Source organism: Sprattus sprattus (genome assembly GCF_963457725.1).
Source record: "Sprattus sprattus genome assembly, chromosome: 4".
Taxonomy (NCBI): Eukaryota; Metazoa; Chordata; class Actinopteri; order Clupeiformes; family Clupeidae; genus Sprattus; species Sprattus sprattus.
The window spans coordinates 30,183,239-30,205,675 of NC_137923.1; the positions used below are offsets into that span (position 1 = coordinate 30,183,239).

The 22,437-nt window shown below is 42.2% G+C and overlaps 2 protein-coding genes across 2 annotated transcripts; one reads left to right on the plus strand and one right to left on the minus strand.

Moving 5' to 3' along the window:
* Positions 1-2,670: 2,670 nt before the first annotated feature.
* Positions 2,671-17,738, minus strand: LOC308363296 (tyrosine-protein kinase JAK1-like). The gene is made up of 24 exons (XM_080836107.1): positions 17,581-17,738; positions 16,849-17,070; positions 16,499-16,619; positions 16,242-16,371; positions 15,771-15,934; positions 15,111-15,450; positions 14,748-14,927; positions 14,469-14,626; positions 14,169-14,283; positions 12,276-12,474; positions 11,825-11,928; positions 11,572-11,721; positions 11,254-11,341; positions 10,869-10,996; positions 8,498-8,630; positions 7,428-7,579; positions 6,971-7,121; positions 6,507-6,601; positions 6,183-6,375; positions 5,589-5,713; positions 5,187-5,359; positions 4,814-4,931; positions 3,597-3,707; positions 2,671-3,311 (listed from the first exon to the last, which is right to left on the minus strand). Exons 2-24 carry the CDS (start codon positions 17,027-17,029, stop codon positions 3,195-3,197), a joined length of 3,426 nt encoding a protein of 1,141 aa, XP_080692233.1. The 5' UTR covers positions 17,030-17,070; positions 17,581-17,738; the 3' UTR covers positions 2,671-3,194.
* Positions 17,739-18,857: 1,119 nt separating this feature from the next.
* On the plus strand, positions 18,858-21,833 carry leprot (leptin receptor overlapping transcript). Its single transcript, XM_080838153.1, has 4 exons — positions 18,858-18,944; positions 19,660-19,735; positions 20,069-20,255; positions 20,527-21,833. Exons 1-4 carry the CDS (start codon positions 18,929-18,931, stop codon positions 20,641-20,643), a joined length of 396 nt encoding a protein of 131 aa, XP_080694279.1. The 5' UTR covers positions 18,858-18,928; the 3' UTR covers positions 20,644-21,833.
* The last annotated feature ends 604 nt before the right edge of the window (positions 21,834-22,437 follow it).

Consider the following 22,437-nt stretch of genomic DNA (forward strand, 5'->3'; position numbering starts at 1 on the left):
CCGCATGCGTACAGGGATGTAGTTGAGCAATGTGTGAAAGCCAGTCAAGCACTAGAAAGAGAAGATATGGGTGGTAAGATCATACGATTACATCTTTGATCTTATTGTTATCAGACTTCAGAAAGTATTGCGTAGTCATTGTGCCTTTTCTCTCATGTTTAGTAACTGAGGCTAACCCTGAGAAGCCTTTAAGGAGTGACAGGTGAGAGAATACCATAATGCAGGCCTTTGTGAGTGTGGATATTCAGTATTTTCTCTCTGATTTTCCAGTAATGGGTAATTATCTTCCCAATTGTAATGATCAGGGTTGTCAGGAGGATATCTTTTGAGGAATATCTACAGGCTTGGACAAAAACAGCCACCACCAAAGCAGGACCTCTTATGGCAAACAAATGTATGGGAACCTTTTCCAAGATAAGATAATATAAGAGATGTGAAAAAAGCCTCTAGAGACTATCTAGTTTCTCCTGCTCTCATTTCCAGTAGCCTATTGCAGTACTACAACAAACAGTTTGTCATGCCTCAGTTTTGAAGTTATTGTTATAAGGTTATTACAGGTAAGCAAAGATCAGATATTTATCTTATAAGGTTGACTTGTCTAGGAACATAAAACACCATATTTTAAGACAGCAACTGCAATCGTGAAGGTTGAAGGAACAGTTCACACAAGAATTGTAGCAAACGTGTTGCATACTGTATGTCAAAACAGTCAATCCCTTTTATGACAACTTTATTCATCCGTTTTAAATCTCTTAGCACTGGGCAAACTGGTCTCTGCACAGATGCTTGACCACCGCTGCAGATCACCGACCCCTGTACTGGTTCCTTTGTCTGAAGCATGTCTTGAAACGCAAGTTTATCTTCTCTCTACTGCTAATGTTGAAAATTGAAAAGGCTTTGATATGCACTATAATGATGAAATGAGATATTCCTGCACTTTCAATGCATTTGTTTTACATTGTATTACTGTTTCTGGCCTGGATGAATGACAAAAAATGTCATGAAAAACCATATAACAGATTCATTTAGAAATGTTTTCAAATACGATTTTAAATGTTGAGCTTTGATTATACTGTATTTACTGAAACAAAGGCGAGTCCATTGCAGTCACAGAATAATACTCTGAGTTTTCGTGCAGAATCAGAGACTTGATGTATGGACTACCACAACCGCACCAGAGGGAAAAAAGACAGAAAGAGGACAAACTCGTGCGGATTCAACAAATGAGGAAGTTATACCAACTTTACAGCAAAGCAGGTACTCTTCCAAAAGTAGAAACATGAAATGGCAGTGTGTGAAGCATGCAACGGCTAGATTCGGGCTGTTCTTGTGCCTGGGGAAAAATACTTTTCAAGATGTTCTGGATGTTTCTGTTCTGTTCTATCTTCTCTGCGATTTGCATGTACTGCTGATAAACATGTTATTTAGCATTTTCAGTCGTGCTATGTGCAGCAGTGGCATCACTTCAGAAATACATGGCCATGTACATTTGTTAGACTCTTACTCTGTTGCCTTTCTAATCCTCCATGTTAAATCTGACTCACCCGTCCATCCTCACATGAAGAGCCCCAGAAGGAGTGTTCCACTGCACCCCCAGCAACAGCGCAGTGTCCAGGCCGGCGTGAGCACTGGGAGACTGAGGTGGACAGCCTTGTGGCATGGACACACACCCTGTCTTTGGAGGAACTGGAAGACGATCACTTACCAAAAGCAATGATACCGCCACGCGCATGAATGTTGTTGTAATGAAGTTCACACTTAAAGCTCTGGCTGTAACCATTTCACCGCGGAGGTGTTGTGTAATGCAAGTCACCTGGATTAGACAGGCCACTTTTGCTAAAAGCTAATAAAAAAAACATTAATCACATAATTCAAACAGAGAAGTGTTCAATGTATGTCTTATTACAGAATTATGATAAAAATATTATTTAAAAAAAAAAAAACAGTGGTATGTCAGCCATAGATTTAAAAATGGCAATAGTCTACCTAAAACCATGGGTAAGATAAGGAGACTTCGATAACTTTTCTTAGGAAAGCATGAAGTGGAGTAACTATAATCAAACTTTTCTTTTTATTTGCTCCAATTCAGGCATCATGAACCTTACTTCAACTGAATACATAAATAAATACTAGTGCAGTGCCCGTAGGAATTACGCGTTCTGTAGTGCAGACGTAGGTGTAGCTGTTGGGTAGTGTAATAGCAAGACATATTTGCACTCCACATAGGTAAAGGTTCCACTGAAGTATTATTGTGATGCATGTTTACTTTTCATTAAGAAATGGTTTAATGTTGTATAGCCTTTTTGAATAATGAGAAAACAAAGTACACAGGAACAAGAGCAATCCGAGATTTCTGACCTCCAGCAAGGAGGTACACAAATCCGGATCCAGAAACCGGATCCAGATCCGGATCATCCTGAAATTTTAATGGGGATGTCCCAAGATCCACCTCTGGTGAAAATTTCAGACAGATCCGCCCAGTAGTTTCTGAGAAATCTTGTCCACAGACAGACAGACGGACAAATAAATGAACGGACCCGATCGCATAACCTACTTGCTGGAGGTAATTACAACAGATACATCGGATTTATAGATAGATATCTCACCTGCAAGTTTTCATTTCTGTCCGATCAATTCACAAATCAGACATAAACTCATAATATATTCTGAATGTTTATTTTTATAGATTACAATGTAAAAGAGAAAGTAAAATTGTAAAGGCACATTAAAGTCTGACTATTATCAGTTTATATTCTGCTAACATTTTTGAAAACATGGTCTTTAAAAACTACAGTTCTTTATCAATATTTGTTATGAAATGAAGCCATAAAAGTTAATTATTGTGGTCATAAAGTGCATGATGATACCTAATCAAATAAGGAATGAGTGAATGAATGGCTGCCACACGCACACACACACACATGCACACACACATCTCTCTGTCACACAGACACACACACACACACACACACACACACACATCTTTCTATCAGCCTGATGGGTTGAAACATTACACTGTTGTTTAAAAGTACATGGACAGACATATTGCGTAAATAGAAGATATTCTGTTTTTTCTACTGTAAAAAATATGTCTAAACATCTGTCTATGTCCTTAAACTGATGAATAGTGTGAGTACTGCTCCAGGCTGGTGTATTGTGTTTATCGCTCTGCCAGACGCTGCTGCCTTAGGGTCTTAGGATGGGAAATCGCTAGGCTCAGACAGGAGTGTCTTAAACACCTTGATGAGACCTTTGAAGTCGATGCGGTGATCTGGCGCATGCTCCCAGCATCTCCTCATCTGGGTATAGACCTGGGGATGACATCAAAAGCGCACATGCATCACAATCCGCTCGGGCCAGTTAAAGAAATACAGCTGGGTTGCAACTGAACGATGTATTTTACATTTATATAAACCCTCCTGCAGTTAGAGAACGTGTGCTATAAACTGAAAGGGCCCTCTGTAAATTACACCTGATTCCAATACTAGGCAGTCTGGCAGTGATATGGTTAGATAGAACTGCTCTTAAGTTAACAAACCTACACGTGCAGTGGGAACATTCTCGCTAATTCAACCTAAACTTTGTATTCTCCCTACCATTTCTGGGCAGTCAGTCGGACACGGTAACCTTCGCCCCTCCTCCAGGACTGTGACCAGTCTGGTGACTGTCATCTGTCCCTGGCTTCGACCAATCATTTCGGAGAACATCTGTTTGGAAGAAAGGGGCTTGTCAGTGCAAACAATCCACAACGATCTTGCATCACAAAAAGATACACACACATGACCAGTTGGTAGTTATTGGTTACTGTAATCCAACCAGTGTGAGCAATGCATTCCATGCATAACAGAGATCCATCATGTCTTTGAGTAAATACAACACGTAACAAACAGCCAAAGCTATACTGGATATAAAACAGAACTAGATCAACCCCGCTGACACCAGAAAAAAACACTCTTCAGATGATAACAGCTTCAGATGATCAAAGTCTCTCCCTCTCTCATATGGAGTCAAGAGTCTAGATGGGGTGCTCCCTCTCTTATATGGGGTCAATGGTGTGGATGGGGTGCTCCCTCTCTTAAATAGGTGTGGATGGGGTGCTCCCTCTCTTAAATGGGTGCGGATCGGGTGCTCCCTCTCTTATATGGGTGTGGATGGGGTGCTCCTTCTCTTCTAGGGTGTGGATGGGGTGCTCCCTCTCTTATATGGTGTGGATGGGGTGCTCCCTCTCTTATAGGGTGTGGATGGGGTGCTGCTTCTCTTCTAGGGTGTGGATGGGGTGCTCCCTCTCTTATAGGGTGTGGATGGGGTGCTCCCTCTCTTATAGGGTGTTGATGGGGTGCTCCCTCTCTTATAGGGTGTGGACGGGGTGCTCCCTCTCTTAAATGGGTGTGGATGGGGTGCTCCCTCTCTTAAATTGGGTCAAGGGTGTGGATGGGTTGCTCCCTCTCTTATAGGGTGTGGATGGGGTGCTCCCTCTCTTATAGGGTGTGGATGGGGTGCTCCCTCTCTTATATGGTGTGGATGGGGTGCTCCCTCTCTTATAGGGTGTGGATGGGGTGCTCCCTCTCTTATAGGGTGTGGACGGGGTGCTCCCTCTCTTAAATGGGTGTGGACGGGGTGCTCCCTCTCTTAAATGGGTGTGGATGGGGTGCTCCCTCTCTTAAATTGGGTCAAGGGTGTGGATGGGGTGCTCCCTCTCTAAAATGGGTGTGGATGGGGTGCTCCCTCTCTTAAATGGGTGTGGATGGGGTGCTCCCTCTCTTATATGGGGTCAATGGTGTGGATAGGGTGGCTTTAAAGAGACAGGGCTTACTGCTGGTGGGCTCTTCTTGGTCTCACAGTAGGTCATGAGCTCGTATAGGGTCACACCGAAGGACCACACGTCTGATGCGCGGTAGAACTTGCAGTGCACAAGGCACTCTGGGGCATACCTACAGGAGAACAAATAAACACCTCGTTACAGTTGAACAACCTCCTTTCAATCCACAGCATGAAGCAAGAAACTAAATTGTGTTTGGCCATACTGAATTTTTTAGCGCCACGTGACAACGCAAAAAACATTCTGCAGGACCCAGTTGATAATACAAAGTGTTGTATACACTAAGTCTAGACATAGTTTAACGGATGGCTGTTTGACCCTGCAAACCAAATATTGACTCTGAGCACACAAGGTTCCATATCCTCACCAAAAGACCGGGCTCTCCTGTTCCTCTTTGACTCTATAGTATCCCTCGTTGTCTTTGATGCTCTTGGTCAGGCCAAAGTCCCCTATCTTCACCATACCTTCACTCTCCACCAACACATTGCGTGCGGCCAGGTCTCTGTGGATGTAGTTTTGGGATCCCAAGTAATCCATTCCCTGAAGAGCAGGAAGTAATGATTAGATGACGGAACATTTACTAGTCACATTTAGACTGTCTGTTGACAAGAGACAGATTATCAGAAATTTTGCTCCACTGGAAACATTTCCTTCAGACGTGCATAGATTAAATATTATTGAATATAGTTATATATAGTTAAAAGATTTTAAAATAAATGTAATTAACTTCTCATTATCTATATCAGTAGACTAACTGTGTGTTCTATACCTGACATATTTGGATGGCATAGAGGAGCAGCTTGTCGTGGTCGATCTGATGCTTGTTGCGTGGCAAATACTCCTTCAGACTGCCCATTGGCAGGTACTCCATGATCAGCTTAAAGGTTCTTCCCCCTAAAATATTGAGCAGGTTGACATGCACATTAGAGGTGCTTTATGTATGAATTTCTGTTTAAAACTTTAAAAACAAAGCCAGACATGCACACTGAAAAGAATAAAAGATAAAAACAAACAAACAAACGAAAAATGCACATGCCTAAACTCTGTCAGTTGCTTTTGTCATGATTTCACTGATTTTTAAAGACTTTTAAAATGTTGCATCATGCTCGGGGTAAATTCCTTTTTTTTTTTACCAACGCCTGATTAGAAAAGGTAGTCAAACCTTTACCAAACACTTATGTTCTGAGCAGGAGAGTGAATGGTCTGTCATGTTCTAAGCATGAGAGTGAATGGTCTCTTATGTTCTGAGCAGCAGAGTGAATGGTCTCTTATGTTCTAAGCAGGAGAGTGAAGGGTCTCTTATGTTCTAAGCAGCAGAGTGAATGGTCTCTTATGTTCTAAGCAGGAGAGTGAATGGTCTCACCTTCCTCACTGCACAGTCCTTTATATTTGACGATGTTCTCGTGGTAGAGCTCTCGCATGGTGTTGATCTCCCGCTGGAGGTTACTGGTCTCCACCCCGTCGTTCTCTGACTTCAGGGACTTCACTGCCACCAGCTCCCCTGTCCTGTCCCCGCGCGGGTCATACAGGCACAACTCCACCTTGCCAAAGTGACCCTGCCAAACAAAGACTGCCTGTGAAAGCCTGCACACATACAGCAATAGAGAGCTAATGTGTGATCTTCAGGCGCTTTCACATAGAACTGCATAGAACCATAGAATCCATAGAACTGTATCTATGTGCCCACCTCCCCCAAATCTCTCATTTTCTTGAGGAATCTCTTCTCGAACACCGTCGGGTCCAGCTCCACATTTGACGTTCCAGCCGAGACAATTGTAGGGTCTGTAAAATTGGGATGAGAGAGAGAAACTTGATCTCCAACCACAGCAGATGTATACCATTTCCATGCATCAAAAAATGACAACACCAACAACAACACTGGGTCTGACTGAAGAGCGATGCATAAGTTGTAAACATCACTCTGCAAATTCCTAAATCTTGTTTTATACATAATCATGACAAGGTACATTTACCGGTAGAGATCTTTATTTTCAAATGATGACGTCATCTACCTCTGATGAGACCTCCACAAACCATTTATGAACATACAACCCATGAGCCTTTGCTGCTCTGTGGCCTAAGGCATTTAAAACTCCACCACAATCCACCGTCATCCACAGTCATCTGACAGGGAGGGTAAAAAAAGCTGACCTTGCTCCTCAATCCTGACCAGGTCCCCTTGGATGGCTCTGAAGAACGGCCTCTGCCTGGGGTCATAGTTCATGCACTGAGTCATGAGGTCAGCCAGCTGACTGGCCTGCTTGCTCACCAGCTTCCCCTTGGCTGTGTAGAAGCGCTCCTTCTGCTCAGGGAGAGAGCTGCGTTCAGACTCAACTTGAATGCATGAAAGCATAAATACACCAGGATTTCAGGCTACGTCATGGGGGGGAAAGTTCAGGATTTGAGATAAATATCTTAAACCCTGAACCCTTTGTGGTATATCTCACAACCTCACTCGACCATCCGACATTAAATGCAGTACAAATCGCTACAGTAATTTGTATTAAACAGGTCTTCTTATACTTGTAGATACAGATTTATTACAACAGACATTTTTTTTTAACAAACTGAAAGATGACACACTGTGGAGCCGGTGCCATGGCCGTACCTCAATGAGTGTCTTGTCCTTGAGGGGGCGCTCTCCGTTGTGGCAAATCTCCCACAGGGTCACCCCAAAGCCCCACTTGTCAGCTGCGACGCTCACCACCTGGTGGTTCTCAATGCACTCGGGTGCGATCCAGGGGATCCGGTCCAGGCACTCTGCACAGAGAGAGAGAGAGAGAGAGAGAGAGAAGGAGAGAGAGAGGAAGTGGAGGGAGCAGGAAGTTTCAGTTTTACTCCACCCCACATCACAGGCAAGCAGGACTTCAAAGACATGTTATCGCAGCGCTCTGCCACCATGGAGAACACTCGCTGCAGAGCCTCGAAAATGGCCAGGTGTTTCGCGTGCAGCCCCCGAGTGTGCTAATGTTTCTAAATGTGTCAGTATCAGTGGTGTTGGTAATACAGTGCTTAGCAACGCTGCCTTCTAAGCTGTTGACCCGGGTTTGATTGTTGACTGCTCCAGTGTGTCTTTATGAGTCGCTTTGAACAAACACCTGACATTTCCCTTCATCTTTTTATCGCAGCATTAGTCAGCTCATTCTATTTCACTATCTTCATGTTACATAAAGGGCAGGAAGTTAGCTTGGGTGTTATCGTCATGAACTGACGGTGGTTTTCACAGTGGTTTTCAGCTGAAATGTGAGGCAGTATGTGTGATGTGTGTCACGTCAGCAGCTACAGTTCCATCAACGTAGTATTATATGATTGACTGATGGCATGAACCTACTGTGTCTGTCAGTGTTAGAGTGAGGTGGTCTGTGTTATAGGACTGTGAGGAGTATTAAGGCTAAACTGCATGGCTGTTGTGTGCGAGCCATATGGTTGTGTGTGTGTGTGTGTGTGTGTGTGGTTGTGTGTGTGTGTGTGTGTCAGCCATGTGGTTGTGTGTGAGCCATGTGGTTGTGTGTGTGTGTGTGTGTGTGTGTGTGTGTAGGTGTGTGTGTGTGTGTGTGTAGGAGTGTGTGTGTGTGTGTGTGTGTGTGTGTGTATGAGCCATGTGGTGTGTTACAGGACTGTGTGGAGTAATAAGGCTAGACTGCATGGCTGGCGTGTGTTCCATGTGGTGTTAAAAACCTTCTCTGGAGAGAGCGGTGCTGGGGACGCCCGGGTCACTGAGCTTCATGAAGGGGGCGCCTTCGTCCAGGCCATCCCTGGCCAACAGAATGTTCTTGCCACACACAAACCCATGGACGAGCTTCTTATCTTCCTACAAAGAGAGACACGAACATGCTACTGCATAAGGAATACACAGTATTTTTCCAAGGTCATCTCTCTCTCTATTTTCTTAGAATCAACTCAAACACGCTATATGACACATTAACAACTGAAACATAATGGAATTTCCAAGCTGCCTCATCTTTCTGAGGATGAGATCATATAGTGAAATGTGCACCTCTTATTGCCACAGATAGACAGCTCGTAAATCAGAACAACACTATCCAACAATTTGCCTCTTTATCTGGTATGTCTTTACAAGCAGCTAGTTTTGATATCTTTTCCCAATTAAGCTTGATGGTATACAGCCGCGGAAAAAATTAAGAGACCACTTCAAAATTATCAGTTTCTCTGGTTTTACTATTTATTGGTATGTGTTAAAGTAAAATGTACATTTTTGTTTTATTCTATAACCTACTGGCAACATTCCTACCAAATTTCAAATAAAAATATTCTCATTTAGATCATTTATTTGCAGAAAAATAACAATTGGTCAAAATAGCAAAAAAGATGCAGTGTCTTCAGATCTCGAATAATGCAAAGAAAACAAGCTCATATTCATTTTTAAACTACACAATACTCATGCTTTAACTTAGGAAGAGTTCAGAAATCAATATTTGGTGGAATAACCTTGATTTAAAATCACAACTTTCATGTGTCTTGGCATGCTCTCCACCAGTCTTTCACATTGCCGTTGGGTGACTTTATGCTACTCCTGGCGCAAGAATTCAAGCAGCTCGGCTTCTTTTCATGGCTTGTGACCATTCATCTTCCTCTTGATCACATTTCAGAGTTTTTTTTATGGGATTCAGGTCTCGAAATTGGTCTGGCCATGACAGGGTCCTGATCTGGTGATACTCCATCCACACCTTTACTGGCCTGGCTGTGTGGCATGGAGCATTGCCCTGCTGGAAAAAACCCTTCTCAGAGTTGGGGAACATTGTCAGAGCAAAAGGAAGCAAGTTTTTCTTCCGGGACAACGTTGTACTTTGCCTGGCTGAGGTTTGTAAAAGACCATAAGGATTGAACCAAAGCCGACTGGAGGGTCTCCTAGTTCGTCTTCTCTGATGAGTCCAATTTCACAGTAGGTGCAAGACTCTGTGGTTTGTAGGCCTCTCCAGGTCTCCGTCTAACCATCAGACGACCATGTGTTGGGCAAAGCTGAAAATTGGACTAGGGGTGGGCGATAAATTACATTATCGAGTATTTAAATGACTTCGCCAAAAACAATGACACGCACGGGGAAACTGTTCCCGTGCGTGTCATTGTTTTTGGCGAAGTCATTTAAATACTCGATAATGTAATTTTGCACATCATTTGAACAACAATGACGATATTATCGCAGACGATATATATCGCCCACCCCTAGTCACAAGCCATGAAAAGAAGCCGAGCTGCTTGAATTCTTGCGCCAGGAGTAGCATAAAGTCACCCAACGGCAATGTGAAAGACTGGTGGAGAGCATGCCAAGACACATGAAAGTTGTGATTTTAAATCAAGGTTATTCCACCAAATATTGATTTCTGAACTCTTCCTAAGTTAAAGCATTAGTATTGTGTAGTTTAAAAATGAATATGAGCTTGTTTTCTTTCCATTATTCGAGATCTGAAGACACTGCCTCTTTTTTGCTATTTTGACCAATTGTCATTTTTCTGCAAATAAATGATCTAAATGACAATATTTTTATTTGAAATTTGGTAGGAATGTTGCCAGTAGGTTATAGAATAAAACTAACATGTACATTTTACTTTAACACATACCAATAAATAGTAAAACCAGAGAAACTGATCATTTTGAAGTGGTCTCTTAATTTTTTCCGCGGCTGTATGTTCATGTGAAATACAGATAATTACACCTGTGGTTCCCTCTAGGCATCCAAGATGTACACTAAGCAGTTCTGTGTTCAAGAACAAAATACCCTGCGAAAATGTAAGAAAAGCTTTCACTGTACGACATCGCCAACCGTATTGCCCAAATACACCATTTAGCATGTTAGCGTAGCTTAACAAGCTTTTAACAGTGCCAACTGGGCTGTTGGTGGTGTTTGCAAGGTTGTTGCATGCCTTTTAGCTAGTTTTAGACCCAAACTCTTTAACGCTGCTTTAACTGTAACAAAAGACATGTCAAATACACTTACTAAGGACCACTTTGGGCACTGCAGTGGAAAAATACAGCTTTAACTCAAACTTAAATAGCAACCATAGTATGAAAACACAAATAACTATCTCACCAGGTAGCTCAGGGCACTGGCCAGCTGCTTGGCCACCTGAAACCTCCAGGCTGGGGTGAGGCTGGAGCCATGGGCCTGCATGAAGAGGTCTAGAGGGCCGTGCTGGAGGTACTCTTCTACCATTATTACTGCACAAGACAATAAGGGCAAGAATGTTTACCAGTGTACAATTCCAGATTGACATTACATGATCAATGACCATGTCAGGACCATGTCACAGAAAAACACCATCTGTAAATGCCTTATATGTCACTTTACTAATTGTTATTAACTGGAATACCATTAAAACATGATCACATATACTATACTGAGAACAGCTAAAAAAGCCAGTGCTTGTGTATGCCATCTACTGAGCTACCCTAAGCAGGAAGGAGGTGCCACTCACCGTCCTGGTTGCGGAGGCAGATCCCATACAGCAGAGCAATGTGCTTGTGGGAAACCTGATGCATCATGCTGACCGTCTCCAAGAAATCCTGTCCGGTTTACAGAAACAGAAAAAACACTTCAGTGAGCCTTCCTAAAATCCATGCTTGAGCACACACACACACATACATGTATATATATATATATATATATATATATATAAAGTATATACAGTATGTATATACATACACACACACACATACACTGGTGTCAAGAAAACGTTCTGTGAGTCCGACAAAAAGAACATAGGATGTGAGAGGATGGGTGAGAGCCTACTCACAGACATTTCCCTCTGTCCAGCACTCAGAGCCTTCAGCACCACCTTCACCTCCTGGTAGTCACGACAACCACCCAGGTAGTCGTCCTCATCGCGCACCTTGAGGATGCCAGCGTAGATGTTGGTCCAGGTGCCACGCCCCATGTGCTCCTTCTGTTCAGGAGGAGAATGACAGTGGTACTGCAACTACTACAAACAAGCAAAGCAAACAAACCACACACACACAGGCACGCCACTCAAAAACAGGTAGCAATACCTGAATTAAATCCTCTTTAAGGATTTTGTGGAAGACAGTGGAGAAGCCTCGATGATTCTGTGTTTTCTCCTGTCCCATGGTTGCTACGAGCAAGTTGGAAATCTCTGAAATAAAGTTAACCACAAACATACATTACTTTCTATCCCAATAACTTTGCAGCAGGTGAATATCTAAACTATGAAATATCACAGTCACACTCAATGTGTCATTACAGAGATACAGAACAACAGATGGCACAGTGCTTCCTTTGTTTGTTGCTATTTAGATGATTATCGCAAACTTTAACCAAATGAAGCATTTCAATATCTGAAACAATTGTGAGGAAAAACCATGAAATCTGACTGTCAGGACATAAAAGAGCACAATATAAGCTATAGGTTTTCTATAATGTGCGCATATCAGTAACTCAGACATTGTGTCAGACAGGTGCATGCTGGGAAGTGGCTCTTACCTTTCGGCTGGGGCGGAAACCCATCGCTGAGTTGCAGGGTGATGTTGTCCGAGCGCAGCTGCTGTCCCATCAGCAGCTCCATCAGCTCTCTGAGGCTGGGCTGCTGCACCTCCGTGCCGCACAGCAGGTAGCCATCGGCCTCCTTTGCTATCTGGAAGTTCTTGTAGGTTTTTCTCTCCACTGAGTTCATTGGGTCCCACTGCGGATTCAGATTTTTTTTTTTAAAAAGGACGGCATGTCAGATACAAAGTAAAATTCTTCACCACATTGCAAATGATTGGCTGTGTTCACAGTCTGAGGTGCCTCAGGTGTGTAGTTGTCTGTAATATCTTAACCCACATGCCTGATTTTTAAAGGTGATTTATTTTTCAAAGGTGATATACAAGTGAGGTAACTATACACAATTCAAATGCAGGGTCAGGTGTAAAGTCTCAATATTAGGGCTGGGCAAGTTAACGCGTTAATCTTGCGTTAATCCATCAATCATTTAACGCCGACAATTATTTTAACGCACGTTAACGCAGGTTCTATTATTTATTTTATTATTCTAATAGTCTGTGGCTCACAGGCTTTTATTTTGTAAAAGTTTGATGGTGACTGCTGTGGAACCGGAAAAGGAAATACAGTACATTCGCGGTAAAACACTTCGTTGGTTAAACAAACATGGAGACAGGTACTGAGATTTTACATGGGCATTTTCAATTTAAAGTTCTTAAAGACGGTCACCATCAAACGGAGAATACACAAGTTGTATGAAAAGGAGAGGACTGCAAAAGTGGCGGTTCGTTTCTGCGGATGCTCTTTATCATGTCTAGGGTAGAATTCCATCTGGTTTGAACGTCTTGCATAAGCGACTCCTTCTTCTGTCCATGTTCAACTTGTTGTTGCTCTAATTCTGCTGCACTTGCTGGACTGTGTTTAAAGTGCCCCACAACCTTTCTGCACTTGGCCAGGACATTGTCAAACGCACTGTTATGCAGAGATACTGTGACAGAACGCTGGAGACTGTGCGCGAAGCAGGGGACATGATCAAAAGGCAGTTGTCTTGCAGCAGCGATCATATTTCGTGCACTATCTATGCTAAGTGTGGCGACTTTATTTGATACATTCCACTGCTATGCGATGTCAGTAAAGTGTCCCGCGCACGTTTCAGCATAATGACTCTCCTCAGTTTTCATAGTCAAAGCATGTGAATGTAGTGCCCACTTTTCATCGATATAATGCACTGTAACTCCGAGGTAATTGTGGTAACCGAGTTTGCTGTGGGTTGAGTTAATCTGATTAAGCCGTCAATCTTGTTCATACCCTACTGTAGGACTTTACAAAGGGAAGAGCTATGTTAAAAAATAAAAAATGTCTTTACAATTAAATACACCTTGGCTAACTTCCTTCTATGTTTGCTGTTTCTGGTTTACGTAAGTGTAATCACATTTTTGGTGCTTCACCACACTCTAACATTAATGCAGTGGCAATAAGCTTTAGTTTTGTGTTTGATACAATTGTTTAAGTTGAAATTAACACAAATTATTTATTTTATTTAACTGCTACTATATGAAAATGCTGATGTTAAGTGTTTGTTTGCACAACCAATGCAATGGCACTTTAGTTCATATGGCAGTGCATTTAATATATCGCTATACACTACTTTTAAATTCATTTTTGGAATTTGCGTATAAAAATGCGATTAATCGTGATTAATCAGGGAAATAATGTGATTAATCGCGATTAAAAATTTGAATCATTGCCCAGCCCTACTCAACATACATGCTGTGAATGCAAGCGTATCATCTCTCTCAAATTCAAATTGTTGAAAGAGTTCTGTAGGTGAAAAAGACAGTGTCTCAGCACAGCTCTGCTTAAGCTCTCACAGGAGGCACCTCGACGGTGACGCACCTCATTGCAGATCACAGTCAAAAGAATGTGCTCATAGTCTGTGCTGCTCAAGCGCAGGAGGTACATTCCCTCCTCATCGCCCTCCTCGCGAAGCTTGTGGATAGCGTACTCCGTGCTGTGAGAAACACCAAGGGAGGTTTAGTCATACAGTCTCACCTGTGCAGTTCATTTCAACAGTAAGTGCAGTGGCAGTAAAGTAACGTAACAGAGTCCTTGAGAAAACAGGATGCTTCAAGCTGGATAGAATCCCAAATCTTGGTGGGGCCAGAGTGAGCGAATACAGAGGAGGCATGTGCTCACCTGATTGGTCCGTGACATCCCTCGAGTATGTTCAGCTCTACGGAGGGCCGGGCAACCTCTCTGCACAGGAAGTGATGCGCGTCTGCTGTTAGGTGGAAGTACCCATCCACCAGGGTGGTGAAGGACAACGCTTTCTCCTGCTTTTCCAGGTCAAGCTCCTGTGAATATAAATGCAAAACAAAATATACACCAAGGAAATAAATTCACGTTCAATATGACATCGAAGACTCAACTAAATGTTGGTTTCATGTTTCATTGAAAAAACAATAGAGAACGTACCAACTGTTTGTTATCCCGTTTGTGAATTGTGACCAACGACTCTTTGATGACAATATGTGTGATCTCGTAAAAGTTGGAGAAAGTGTTCCAGTCCTGGCTGTCCTTTGCCTTGTCCTTTTTCAAGCGACTGTCCTTCTTACTCTTCTTGGAGTTGACTTTATCCTTCAGGGGCAGTGCGCTCTAGGGGATAGTTTAAAACTCAGAATCAGAGCAGCAATATACGGTTGTACATTGTTTGTAAACCTGTTAGTCTAGAATTCCTGGGGTTGACAAGCAGCAGGGAATCATATTCCGTATCAGCTGCTGTGCCGCAGGTCCCTGGTGTCTGTGACAGGTAAAAACATTCACACTTTCACTTCTTACCTCTGGCAGCTTCAGGCGCCACTGGATGCCAACCATCGCTGTCACCAGCACCTGGTAGGTAATTGGCTGCTTGAGAGTCGAGCTCTGGACCTGGCTTTCGGTGTCCGATGTCCGGAGAGAAACTGGCTCGAAGAGCTCACACCCAAAGCCCTCCGTCAGCGTTTCCAGAGTGGCAATGTACTTCAGCTTCAAGTCAAGCTTGGACACGGCCCTGTCCCTCACCGTCTTCACGCTGAACTCTTTAAGAAACCTCTTGAAGACATTTGATATGCGGAGCTGTGTGAGGAAGTTACGCTGACTGATGGACTGGTTTATGGACTCTGGAATATGCCTTTTGTAACTGGAACAGTCAACAGAAAAAAGAAAACTTGAATTACTCCTTGGCTTATCTCAATTACACCATACAATCCAGCAACTAAATTGTATTGTTGTCTAGAGATTATTATTTTGAATTATCCGGCTTGACATCTGAAACTACACATCTCACAACTATTAAATAATTGCTCTCATTCAATTGAAGGACTTATGAGCGTGTAACAAATCCTTCATTGATCAACAATAAACTCTCAAACATACATTCCACATACACGGAAGTTACAGATAACCGTGTAAGTGGAATGTATGTTTAAGTGGTATCACAGAAAGCAAAAACAGTCTTACTTAATTTTTTTTGTGGAGTCTGAATCAAAGTGGTCTTTGTCTATGGAGTCATGAGAGATGGACAACACAGCCATCCCCAGACACTCGTTCTCAATCTCACGGGACTGTTCTTCGTCCTGGCCAAGGCACACTGGGGCCATGTCATGGACAAAGTCATACTTGCCCTATGGGGGGAGCACAGAAGAATGAACATTCACATCACATACAGACACACAGCGACCCCCCTCCCCACCCAAACCCTAACCCCCCCCCCCCCCCACACACTACCCTAACAATGTCTGGTTGAGACTATACACCAAAGTGGACAGAGAAGGAGAGGGGATGGGGAGTGTAAGGGATCGATTGGCAAGACATGCATACTGTAAGCTCTAGGTCTTCTATCCTTATGCTTAACGTGTGTATATTGTCAAGTACTGTCATTGACATGTGTGTGAGACATCTGTTGAGTTGAGTCCACATGTGGTCGCATACCTGTGCATAGAGGTACGCCAATGAGTTCTCACACAGGATGGAGGTGCCTTCAGGTTCCACCCGCTTCAAACTGTTCCTGGTAACGGGCTCCTTATCCTTGTGGGTGCCGTGCCAGTTGGTGAAGTAGAACCTGAGAGGCCAAAGACTCTGGTGACTGCCTTATCTTGTTTCAGTTGTAGTGAAGCCTAATTCATCCAGTTCTTTTGCACGACTTACTATGCATAGATACTGGGACATCAGAGTTGATCTTATCTTACCTCATACGATAGTAGAGCTTCAAACTGACACCTTCTGCTTTGAAAGAGTGATTTGGAGGGTACCAGATGGCTCTCTCCTCATCATACAGGCCATACAAACTATGACAGAGTGGGGAAATCCCTGCGAATAATAAAAGACCATGTTATCTTTGGGCTGATCACAGAACAAGTGCTGTAGCGATGAAACTGTAACTCAGAGGAGGAAGTAACACTGGACAGGTAGTTACTCCAGGGAATTGAAACAGGAAGTTCAAATCTTGTATCACTATACTACAGGTTACAGTTATTAATTTCAGGATTAACTTTAGGTGTTAAGTAGACCTCTAAATGCATGCGACTGGATTACTCACCAAACTGTTTTGCACATTCAGTGCACAATTCCTCCACAGTATAGCAACTTTTGGATTTGATCAGTGGCGGAGTGACAGGAGTATAGAAGTGGACTTCTAAGTCTTTTGGACCAAGCGGACCAGTGTGATCACTTTTTTTCTTTTTCCGCATCTTTGCCAAGAGCTGTCTCCCTAATTCCATTTCAGTCTCTTGTGATCCACCAGGTTCACCTTAGGATGGGACTGAAGATTACAAGAGCACAAATTCAGTATGCCACACATGTCATTTTAAGATGCCTTAACATACAAAAAAACCTACATAACACCCACTAAACGTGTATTCATCATAACATAAGGATTATTTAGGCCAGGGTTTTCTCTATCGTAATGACTGGGGAGTGCAGTATAATTATTTTTGACGAGGAGGGGGAGAGAAAGCTTACAGATGAAGAACAGAATTCCATGATCTCGAAAAATCAGATGTCAGAAAAGGGCTCTCTCTCTGATATGGCGTCATATTGTAATGCGTCACTTGGACCTCCATGCTTTCAACCCATAAACGTTATGAACTCTACTATTATCAGAGAGATAATAGCCTAACGACTTTGATATTAACGACAATTTTGATGTCCCCACACAATACACTTTTACGAAAATCTATATCCTACACGGTCGCCGTCTATCTAAAACTCTTGAGTTAAGTGGGCAATCATGAAACATTTTAGCGCAAGTTAAAAACGAAAGAAAACTTACCAATGGCTACAAGGCTATTCAGTGCACATATGACTGTCCTGGAAAGTAGAATACAGTTAACGATGTTCTTGCTTCGATCAAGATGTACAACCAATATTTTAAGTTCTTTAGGTAATATTTTTACAATAACTAAAGAAACGTTTGCTCGATATTTTCCCGGCCAGTATGGCCAGGATCTGGATAATTTGGCTTCCTGAAAACAGGTTCAATTCCCGTAAACTTCGTCACTCTGGATCCGCCCCCATGTAACAGTGACCTCGCTGATTGGCCGTGAAATCCTTTCAATCAATTGTGTTTCGTTTGTTTTTGTTTTGTGGGAGTTTTTCGGAGAGGCCTACATTACATAGGCAAAATATTAACACATTAGACCTCTATTCAGAACATTTGCATTGGGACATTTTGAATATTAGTCTGTCTTGCTTCAGTTTCATTCTGCGCGGAAGTGGCTCACTCAGATGGCAAGCAGATGGACTTTGGTCGACACAGCTCTGTCGGAACAACGTCATTTAGTGTAACAAGGCGTGGATATAGGATTGGATTATGGTCTATGTAAAATATAACCGCTAAACAGAAGAAGTTCATTGTAGTTTATCAGAAGGTTATCAAGTTGAAAAATGACTTAATCAATTAAAGACCTTTGGTACGCCCTGGTAACATAGATGTTAATTATTGGTGAAAATAACCTAAGAAGTAGCCTATGTAAATATTTTTTTAAACGGTGCCGTTTGTCTGAAACTCATCAGGACCAACCGAAAACCGATGAGCAAAAGGCCAGCGGACAGCCAACTCTGTCCTCATTGGGCTGACAGTGGTCAACTGGCCTTTTGCTAGAAGTGCTCATATCTGAAATATGATGCTGTAAAAACTCAAGCTTAAATTCAATGGCGAATTGTTAAATGAAGCTTGTCGGTAGCTGAAAATACACTATCGGCCTACATGCTCTCTCTTTCCTTTCCCCGCAAATCCAGATTATTGAGACTCTCAGTTGATAGCCTAATAAATATACTGTGTTAGAGGACTGAATAATCTGGGTCACTAAATAATAACAGATAGAACAGCCAAAACATAACCCTTGAGAGGATAGTTACATAACGCAGGTTATGTTGTTCACTAAGAGAGGATCAAATTATTTGTTTAAATAAGATATTTGGGGAAAATGTGCAAAGTTTCTGTTGTTTAGCTTGGCGATACACTGTAGGCCTATGTTGCAAACCCATATGCTGCTACCGTTAAAGGGACTCGTTCCTGCGGCTGTTTCTTTAAGACCATCAGGTGGTGGAAGGAGGAAATAGGAAGTGGATTCTGAACTCTTAGCACAAAGAAAAGAAACTGATTGAAATTGAGAAACATGGCGGGGATTAAAGGTAATTATATTACTGTACCATTTTTTTTACCAAGTTTATCTAGTATATTATTTAATACCAGCATTTATGATGATGATAGAGGAGTCACTTCTCTTCACTAGGGTTGTTCGTTAAAGATTCATGCTCGTTTCTGTTGATTTACGTCGTCACACAGCAACTCAAACCAAATAAGAAACACAAACCTCATGCTGCCTGTTTGTTGTTTTCAGTGTTTAATCTTAGTTTTAGCTCTTTCAAGATCAACCCCCACAGGTTGCAGGCGCGTTTGACGCCTCAAAAGCTTAACTAATAAAGAGTGACGCAAGGTTCATTAGTAGGCCTACAACACTGCAGAAGCCTGCCAAAGGAAGAACTTAGTTACTGAGGTCTTAAAAATGAAGCTACTTCCTAAAACTTCACGAAAAGTTGACAAGGATAACATCATTTTGGTGTTGTGCATTTACATCCCATGTCCTATAGAAGGCAGCACCGAGCTCCCAATAAACTTAGTGAAATAATAATAATTATTCTTATAAAAACACATAGTAGCAAACAATCAACATTCATACGAGGCAACAATATACAATATAATTTTAAAAAGACAGAATAGGCGAGTTTAAAGGGGCAGCACGGCTATAAACTCAACAAGTGTGTTTTTGTTATGTTGAATCCCAGTTTTATTACTGCCTGTAGCAGAACCACACTGCAGCTGGGGTTTCTCTTTTGTCTTCCATAGCATTGGTGGGACTGTCCTTCACTGGGGCTATTGGTCTGACATTCCTGTTGTTGAGCTGTGCATTGGATCAGTATGGGTAAGTAGCCTACAGATCAACCACATTTGTGGACAGCAGGCTGGTGTCTGGGATCCTTGTGGCCAGGTGTTTTACAGAAATTTGAATTAGGGTTTACTGGATGAAACTTTATGTATAAAAGTGTATTATATTTGTAGGCAACACAGATAGCAACAGACTGCTGTGGATCCTGATCTTTTTCAGCCTTCTGCAAACTGAGAGTCATTATGTACCTCTGAGCTACAGCACTCTTTTATAAATCTACAAAAGCAGTATAAAATATGCACCCAGCCTTTTCTTCTTTATCTCTGGTTAATATCCAGCACTGCTCTCATCCTGTCCTCTTTTCCACAGGGTGTATTGGCCATTTTTTGTCCTCATCTTCTACGTTCTGTGCCCCATCCCTCACTTTATGGCCAAGAGAGTCAGCGATGACGGGGACTCAGGCAGTAACGTCTATCGTGAGCTGGCGTACTTCCTGACCAGTGGCATTGTGGTGTCTGCTTTCGGTCTGCCCATAGTCCTTGCCCACGTTACAGTGGTATGCTATCACCTTACTTTTATTTCAGTATTAAAAAAAAGTTCTGAAGATGAGGGTCCCGGAGAGCAGAAGTGCTTAGAAATGTTGATTACTTTATTGTAATTTACTTTGAACAGAAATGTTCCAGCTTTCTATATGTGTTTACATGCCTTGGCTCTCTAAATTGTAAACACATGCATAGAAACACCTCATACAAAGTGCATGAAGTTTCCTTCAGATTTACTTCATTATTGTTGATTTCTCCTCTTCCCATGTCTGTTGTGGGAAACAGATCCAGTGGGGGGCCTGTGCACTGGTGTTGGCAGGCAACACGGTCATCTTTCTCACCATCCTAGGCTTCTTCCTGGTGTTCGGCGGCGGGGATGATTTCAGCTGGGAGCAGTGGTAGGGAGCCTCAACCCCATGAAGACGGAGAGACGGAGAGAAGAAACTGACACCCTCCAGCCCCCCGGCTGCCCATATACACTACATTTAGGTGGGGGAAGGAGTGCGATATGGGAACACCAAGGCCAAACTGTACTGCTAATGCAAATCTTACTATGCTTTTGCAGCAGAAAAAATCCCCCCAAAAAGGGAAATGCAGGACAAGACAGGAAGTCAGTTTAGGTGTCTGAGGTAAAATAAAAAAAGGGATGGGGAAAAGGTGGTTCAAGCTGCATTAACATAAACTTCCACCATTTCTGCTTGTGTGGTGGCTGCTTGTAGACAGTGGCCTTAACTAAGACATGCCTTTGTCTGCCTCTTCCACACTCCTCACTGTACATACGTATACATACATACAACAAATCTGTTGCCGTGGCTCCCCTTCATCTGTCTTTCATCCCCTCTGAGGCCTTCCTGTTTCAGTAGAGGTGTTTGCCTTGGTCTTGCCTCATGCAATGAACCATCTTCAAATGCGCTATACCTCTTGATTTTTAATATGATGGGGATGGTCATACTGCTCTGAAGTCCATCACCATTACATGGTGGGAGCCTTTGTATTGTCTGCTTTTTTGATGGTTAAGAGTTTTCTGTTCCACTCTTTGTAATATGATTGTTGTCTTATACTTTTTATGTAGCTGTGGATGGCATGTAAAAGTCACTGTCATGCAAGCTAACTGAGCTGACATCAGTCTTGTAATTGACATAGCCTATTCTTATCTCAGTTATATTTATTGATGTCTACATGATTATCAGGAGTTTTGTATTACACAGGATATTCCATCTCACCTCTTTGTAATATAGGGGTTTTAAAGTGTACAATATTACACTACAATAACCAAAGCTGACTGAAATACAAATACAAATCTACACTCTTTCTTCAAATGTACCTTCTCAACACAATCATGCAATAGGATTTGAAACATGTCCACACATATATCTACGCATTGACAAATTAACAAAGGGCCTTTTTTATGGCAATACAGCAAGCACCTTCTGTAAATTGACAAAGTGAATATGACTACCTTTGTTGAAGGCAGTTGAATATTAAGAACATGTGTATTTGTTTTGCAGTTTGTATGTGTTATTAGTAAATATATTGCACTTATGTTTACTGTAATCAACAGAGTTTCCATGGTTATATTCCTCAAGTCTTAAGGGAAGAAAATTACATAAAACCCCAATTACATGTCATAATAATTCAGTTATAACTATTTAATTTCATTTAATGTAATACAATTTAACAATTCAAGATAGTTGTTATATAGATCCAGGGATTTGATGGTATTGGTGTGATAGCTGTAGTAGCGCAATACAAAGGGGTAAAAATACATGCAGTAAAAAAATAATGAAATCTCACACAGTTTACTGTGCACAACAAATGAACTGGTGATGGATCCACAGACAGATCATTAGGGCCAGTGTCTGGAAAACTCTTTCACTGCTGTGGCAAAGAGAGGTCATGCTCTAAAGAAATCCCTAATGTGTTACTGAGGTAGTTTCTCGAGAAGTAGAGAAGATGATGAATGGGCTTGGGGGAGTTTGGGCAGGAGATAGCCAGTAATGTTTTTTCATCATTGTTTGGACATGTAAGAGGAGTATGGAGACCTTAGTAAAAATTTGAGACGCTTCACTCCTGTCTTCAGTCCTGACTTCACGCCTGTCTTTAGTCCTGTCTTCACTCCTGTCTTTAGTCCTGCTTCAGTCCTGTCTTCAGTCCTGTCTTCACTCCTGTCTTCAGTCCTGTACCATATGTGTTCAT